The 7,583-nt window shown below is 51.6% G+C and overlaps 1 protein-coding gene across 1 annotated transcript; it reads right to left on the bottom strand.

The window, feature by feature from the left end:
* Positions 1-2,615: 2,615 nt before the first annotated feature.
* DLX6 (distal-less homeobox 6) lies at positions 2,616-6,882 on the bottom strand. The gene is made up of 3 exons (XM_054726340.1): positions 6,459-6,882; positions 4,997-5,190; positions 2,616-3,095 (listed from the first exon to the last, which is right to left on the bottom strand). Exons 1-3 carry the CDS (start codon positions 6,880-6,882, stop codon positions 2,844-2,846), a joined length of 870 nt encoding a protein of 289 aa, XP_054582315.1. The 3' UTR covers positions 2,616-2,843.
* Between the last annotated feature and the right edge of the window lie 701 nt (positions 6,883-7,583).

The following is a 7,583-nucleotide window of genomic DNA, read 5'->3' on the forward strand; positions in this document are numbered from 1 at the left end:
GAAGAAATTTCCCCCTTCACCCTCACCGCCCGCAGCTATTGTTCTCTTTCTTTCTTTTTAACCTGGGAAATGTGGTCAGATCGAGGCTCTAGAACTCCGGGGAAGTGCGAACGTGGGGAGGCGTCGTAGGCACCGCGACTGGGGGGGATGCCTTTTGCCCACGCCCCTCCTACCAATCCCTTTCTCAGCAACCAGTTTATGGGGTCAATACCATCTAAAGTGCGAAAATATTAACCCTTGAGGTTCAGAGAGCCCAGGAAGCACAGTTTCCAAAGAGAGTTCTGCAGAGGACCCCTCTTGGCAGAGTTTAATTCAACTCACATTAAGAGATAGATTGATACAAGCCCATCAGGACAACACCTCCAATGTGTTAAAATGCATTTGCTGGGTTTCAGAATTTCATGCACTCACCAGTGGTTTAGCCTGTGTCTGGTGGATTTTTATTTTTTTTTTTTAAGAAAAATTAGTGTTGGTTTCGATGTATGGTAGCTTTCTCTCTAACGTAATTTGAATAATTCAGCAAAGCCCCACTACCAGCTGTACTTCTGCAGCCTCTTCCATTCTTTTCAGCATTATAATTTTGGTTAATTTTCAATTTTAGGTCCTACGTCTCTGCAATCTGTGTATGAATAACAGAATAATTTCCCTCTTTTGTTTCGCCTTTCCTGTTCCTGAATCTAAATAAAGATGGCTTTTTAGTATTAAAAGTGGAAGAAAATTACAGGTAATTATCTTTGACGGTAAAAACGCTGTAATCAGCGGGCTACATGAAAAATTACTCTAATTATGGCTGCATTTAAGAGAATGGAAAAAAACCTTCTTGTGGATAAAAACCTTAAATTGTCCCCAATGTCTGCTTCAAATTGGATGGCACTGCAGCTGGAGGCTTTGTTCAGAATCGATCCTGGGGAGCTACGAACCCAAAGTTTCACAGTAGGAAGGGGGAAAAAAGAAAAGAAAACATTTTTCCTAATGTAACAATGCGAATGCTAGAAAATGACAAGACTGATCGGTTTTAAACCATTCTGAAGACTGACTGAGCGTGGAAGTTGCTCAACAAAAAAAGGAACGGGTATATTGGTAAGTCGTCTTTGCTTTGTGTCTAATTATAGTGACTGTCCTTTTGCACGGCTGTATGTCGCTGTCATTATATGGAGCACTCTGAGTGTCTCTATTGACTTCTGATAAATGGCTCAGTGGTTTCAAGGTTCATAATTTGAAGGATGCCCAGGTCTGTAGCCATTAATTCTCGCAGTATGGGGCTTCCTGCTTGTATGACGAAAGGACTTTTCATTTCCATTATTTCTAAGCTTTCCACAAGATCGGAGGATGTATTGCATCCAGGAGTGTGCTTTTCCTACCTAGCTAGCTTGCAAAGGGTTGTAACATTAAATAGTCATAATTGTGCGTTTGTTTTCTATTCTTTTCTCATATTGTTTCCTTTTTTTTTTTTTTTTTTGGTTAAAACGTGCTTGCAAAGAAAGACAAATACAGCTGTATTTCTTTAGCTGAGAAAAGGGAGAGGAGAACACTCAGTTTCAGCAGGAGAGGTTGTCAGGGGATAGATCATTCTGATTTTTTTTTTAAATAGAAGAAATGACAATAAAAGTTTAATATAGAAAGGAAGCTGGGAAAATACCATGGTTAATGGTAAAGTACTTAAGACAAAGGCTAGTGCTTCAAAATGACACCTTTTGCAAGCATTTGATGTGTATATATGGGGCTTCCCATATTAGGAAATGGGAATTCTTTTAAGAATGACAGAAAATATATGAGAGGGGAGGAGGAGGAGGTGATAAGATAGAGACACATAGGGAGAAATATACAGGACACTCCCAGCATTTTGTGGCTTTTACTCCATATATGAAAGAAGACAAAAACATACAAAGTATATGTACAACTAAAATTCAACAATATATACAGAAATGTTTCTTGATATAAACGTCCCTATTCGCTTAGTGAATGCCACCAATTCACCTAGTAAAAGTATCAAAGCAATAGAACCGTGGTTTTGGTTGTTTCCTCTGTCTTTCCTGATTCCAGTTCAGGGTTTGGGGAGGGGGAAAGAGTGGTTTGGTTTTGTTTAGACATCATCATTCTTGTCCATTGCATTTTGATAAAACATGCAGCGTTCCCTTTGTGGCAATGTTCTAATCTCAGCTGATTTTTCCTTTTCCTTTAGAGAATGGCTGTTATGTGAGGGCTTTTCTTTTCTTTTTCTTCTTCTTCTTTATTTATTTTTGTCAGTCTGGGATTGGTAAATAAAAACGTAGGAGTCTGAAATGCTTCTGTTTCATCGTGTAATGCCTTAAGTTCATTAAACAAGTAAAACGCTGCCATGTTTGCGCAGATTCTTCTGGGGTGTGTGTGTGTGTGTGGGGGGGTGTCTGTAAAAAAAAGTTGTTTTGATAGATACTCCCAAAGAGAAGAAGAGGCTCAGAGCCTGGATCCCAAGGGGTAAGGGAAAATATACTTACAGTGAGGGGTTCAGGAGCGCTGGCATAGTAACCAGCCTCTCGCGCTCTCCCTCCCTCCCTCTCTCTCTCCCTAAGATGCAAGATCAATTACTGAGGCTGCTCCAGGGAAAAGGCAGATGAGGGAAGAAAAGGGAAAAGGAAAAGAAAGGCGGGAAGGAAGGAAAGAAGGGAGAAGGGAGGAGTGTGAGAGAGAAACAGAGACAGAGGGAGCGGGAGAGAGAGAGAGTGCACAGACGGTCTGGTCCGACGTGAGTTCTCCTGAGCCTGCTCCGTGGGCTCGGCTCGGTTTGGCAGCTGCAAGCAGGTCCCGGATCCTCCTTGCCTGGTTCAGACGTTTCCCTAGGGTATCGATTTCCCTCGGACAACTCACATCATCTGTGGTCTCTGCATCGTGTCCTGGTGTGGTGAGGAGTACCAGTGCGAATAGCCGGGCATATAGCTGTTGGGGGGCATACTGACGCCCTTGGCCGAGGCGGAAACGTCCCACACCGGAGGCAGCGCCGGCGAGCGCGGCGACAGGGCTGCTGAGCCCGGGAGAGGGTCGCTCTCATGCGGGTTACTGCCCTGCTTCAGCAGTTTCTTAAACTTAGAGCGTTTGTTCTGAAACCATATCTTCACCTACAACGAAAAGCAGTGGCGATCGTTAGGCTTGGAAACACCCCCCGTGCCTCAAGTTGAGGCTTTGGAAGCAATTATTTAAAATAATAGTAATACTAATAAAACAATCCCACAAACACCAAACCCTCGAGTCCCCGCTTTGCTCCACCTCTTTCCTCACCCCCACCCTACCCACCCATTTCCTAGGTATCTTGTCTGGATACCTAAACTCTTCATTTTGATGCAATAGGACTCGAATATCTTCTAGGTATAAAACAACAGCATAAATAAGAATAAAATAAGAATGAAGGCGCATCAGATAGCTGGGTTCAAAGTCTAAAGAGGGATTTTTAAACAGAACTTTTCGGATCAAAGCCAACTGAATGCACTTTTTCTGATCGTCTCTTTCTTAAAAATATATTTACCAATCCCCAAACCTGGCATCTCTATGCATGTAGTGAGCAGATGACTATGAACAGATTAAAGCCTATACCTTTATATCCAAATGACTCAAATATCCCTATGCATATACCGCACATGCCACAAACTGTGCATGGGGCATCTTTCTCCCTACGTAAATATATCCCCATAATCCCGCAGAGATTAGGGACTGTACCTCCCTCATTCCCTACTTTGTATGTTGCTTAGTCAAACTGTGGTCAGCAATCATCACATGATTGTTAGTGTAGCCACTTAAAGTCAAAGGGCCTCTAAAAATTAAATGGAAATCAGGAATCTGGGATTCGAGAATATCTAAACTAACATACCAGGTCTCCCTTTACTTGAATAAGGAAATTCTAGGGTGCCACTTCCTGTACCTTTAAAATTCCTTAGCCATAGGAATCTGCTTTTCCAAGAGGAATACAAGTTACGGAGTAGCAGGAATCCCTTCCTTTCAAGCCCCACATATTTCCAGAGGCAAAATGGCAAAAGAAAGCAGGCTGGATTGAAAAGAAGAGCTTAGGAGCATCTGTTCTAAGGCACCACGCAATCATCCCCCAGCAAGAGTCTCAGAAAACCTGGAGTCCCCTTGCTGAAGATCACCCACCTCACATGAGGCCTACCGCCCCATGCCACTAAGTTAATGGACGAGGACAGAAACCACAGGTGATTGCAGCCTGGCTTTATGACCAGGGTCTTAATATACCTGCCTAAGCCCCTTCCTGTGAAGTCTGAAAGGGCCCATATGTCTTTCAAATTAGTAGGGCAGCAGAACTTCAGCAACTGTACTTAACTGAGGCTTCACCTGCTGTAATTTGGGCAGCACTTCTCTTTGATCTCCACCTCTGCCATTGCTCCCAAGTTCTGTGCTCTATGGAGGTACCTCACCAGCCAGTCACCAGGATGACTGAACCATTGAGCTTAGGGCAATCTTCAGAAAAACTCACCTCACCCATCCCAGGACGAATAGCTGGCACCTTTGGTCCCTCAACAAAATCCTATTGGAACCTATGACTATCTCCCCTCTTCATTTCACTTCATAATTCTATGTCCACAAGCTGAAACCCTGAAGTCCAAGGACCCACAAAAGGATCACCTATCTATCTATCTATCTATCTATCTATCTATCTATCTATCTGCCTGCCTGTCTTATTCTGCCTCCTGGCCTGAATATCTTTTTCTCTTTCTCTTTCATGTTGTTGTGTTTTGAAATAGGGCTCGAATAAAGGATGAGCTTGGTCACCAAAGGACACTAGACTGGGGTGGGGTCGCCGAGGGTTGGGGAGATGTGCAAATCCAGTCCAGTATTCATTTATTCCAAACTGCGCTGTCCCGGGGCAAGTTCGTAACCGGAGCAAAGGCACGTGCCATTAATCTTCCATCCTTGGTGGACTAGGCCAAGAATTCCTCCTGAGGTGCTCCCTGCCCGGTCTGCAAGCGGGGCCAGCATTTCAGGGGCACTCGGGCTTCTCGGGGATTACCTGTGTCTGTGTCAGTCCTAAGGAAGCTGCCAGTTCCGCTCTCTCAGGAAGGGCCAGGTACTGAGTCTGTTGAAAGCGGTGGTTTAAAGCCTGGAGCTGCAGGCTGGAGTAAATGGTCCGAGGCTTCCGAATCTTCTTCCCTTTTCCATTGAACCTGATTTCCCCGTTTTCAATCACGGTGGTTTTTTGTTGATCTGCAAGCAAAGGATACAGAGGAGCGGTCACCCCGCGTGGCTACTCCCGCAGTCTCCCCCGAACACGGCCCCCGGCTCACCCAGGTTCTCCCCAAAGACCAGTAAGGGCTTCCTCAAGGCGTCCCCCCGCCACGGCCACCCTGCCCTCTCCGGGTTCACGGGGCTCAGGTGCTCCCAGAGGCTGTAAAAGCCTCTCCGGCCCCTGACTCTGGCGCGAACACTCCACGGTGGCTGGACGCAGGGGCGCCCTCGGCCCGCGGGCACACAGCCTCGCTCCGCCGCAGAGGAGGCGGCGCCGGCCGCTCTCGGGGCGCCGTGCGGCGGCCGCCCGCTCGGTCCGCGGAGCCAGGCCCCATTCCGGCTTCACCGAGCCTCACCCTGTGCTTGAGCCACCCTGCTGATTACGCGGCCGCGGCCGGTGGACTCGATGTCACCAGTCCCAAGCCCGGCACATCAAAGACCCTTGGCGTATTTGAAATTATTCTGCTGCAAAGAACCCAAACCCCAAACAAAACACAACCAGACCCTCAGACCAGCTCCCGAGCCAGCGGAGCCTCGCACGGCAACTTTATCGCCCTTGGGTGCTGAGAACCACCCGCCCGAGGCCCTCTGTTTTGTCTCCACGAACAAAGGAGCAGCCAACAATGTATCCAAAACCCAGAGGGAGGGGGCCCGGTCCGGAGTGGGGGTGTGTGTGTGGGGGGGACACCTCAAAGCCCGCCGGTAGAGCCCAACTGTCACCAGTTTAACCAGAGCCAGAGGCCATGCCATCTTCCCTCCGGGTCACCGAAGGGCACGGGGCCACTGGCTGCCCAGGTTGGTTTGGGGAGCAAAACGCGCTCCCCAGTTCCGGCGCAGAGGTGTCCCGGCCCGGCCAAACTCAGGTCACAGCCCGGAGGAGGGGAGGGAGGCCAAGGGCGCACAGCCCCGCGGGCCGGAGTGCGCCGGGAGGGCCACCTCGCTGAGCGCAGCCTGCGCGGAGCAGGAGGCGCGGCCCCCGCGGCGCGGGAGGCCGGGGAGCGAGGCGGGCCGCGCCGCGGGGGAAGCCGGGGGTCCGCGGCGGCGCGAAGGGGCCCGGCTGGGCGAGGCCGGCAGGCAGGCGCCAGGCGAGCGGGCGCGCACGAGGCCTGGCCGGGGGCGCGCCGGGCTGCCTGGGGGAGGGGGTCCGGGGAGGCCCGGGCGTTGAGGAAGTGAGTGGGGCGGGCGGGCGGGCGGGGTGGGGGGCAGCCGGGAGGCGGGAGAAGCGAGCTGCCCCGGCGGCCTCTCACCTGTGTCGTCCCCTCGCGTCTGGGCGGCCGCGCTGCTGTTGTGGTAGGACTGGAGGTAAGGGCTGTGCTGCGAGTGGCTCATGTAGGGGTAGGCGGCGAGCGAGCGGTGGTTGTAGGAGTTGCCGCCGCCCGACGCGTAGGGCGAGCCGTGGTGGTGGTGCTGGTGGTGGTGGTGGTGCGAGCCGGCCGCCGCCGCCGCCGCCGCCGCCGAGTGCAGGCAGTGCAGAGGGTAGTGCGCGCCTGCCATGGCCGGGGAGCTCTGCTGCGAGTGCGGCTGCGGCGGCGGCGGCGGCGGCGGCGGCGGCTGCTGTTGCTGCTGCTGCTGCTGCTGCTGCTGTTGCTGCTGTTGCCCGAACTCCATGAAGGCGGATTTGGACGAGTCCTGGCCTTCCAAGCCGTCAGCCATCGTAGTCATGGTCATCATCAAAACTTTGGGGGCTGGAGAAAGCCTTCTCCCGGGTTTCCTCCACCCTCCCCCCACTTGGCTCGCGCCGCTCTCCCCTCTGCAGCCACCTTAGCTCTTGGGATCCTTGCAAAAAAAAAAAAAAAAAATTAAAGAAAAGGGGGGGGGGGCGGAGGTGGTTCTCCCTCTCCCTCGCTCTTCTCTAATATATATATTTTTAATATAAAGAGATATAGTGAGCGGGGCCTTGTTAACTCAAAGGGAGGAGGAAGGGGGAGGGATGGGAGAGGAGAGGGGGAGGGGGGATCTGCTCTTCCCCCCCCCTTCGCTTCCCCCCTTGGTTTTTTTGGGGGCTGGTGCAGTTTAAGGCAGAGATTTTAAGGTGGATTCTGCGAAAGTTGCGCGTCTGCTTTCAGACTTGATGCAGACGCCACGAGTCGAATGGTTTGTCTCCAAAGGGCAGCGCCTCCCCATTGGTCAGTCGCCCCCTGACGTCACAGGCGCACGGCTTCTACTGGCGTTGGCGCGGCTCGCCGAGCTCTCCGCCTGCCTCCGGCAACGCCAATCCCCGCCGGAGCAGCCGCCGGGGCCGCGCGGCTCCGCGCCCGGGGCAGCCCGGGAGGGAGGTGCCTCCGCCGGCCGGCCTCCGCCGCAGATCGCGCCCCCAAACCCGGAGCCTCAGTTCCCGATACCACAGCCCCGGAACACCCTGGCTGGCGGCT

Source organism: Eptesicus fuscus, chromosome 14 (assembly GCF_027574615.1).
Source record: "Eptesicus fuscus isolate TK198812 chromosome 14, DD_ASM_mEF_20220401, whole genome shotgun sequence".
Lineage (NCBI taxonomy): Eukaryota > Metazoa > Chordata > Mammalia > Chiroptera > Vespertilionidae > Eptesicus > Eptesicus fuscus.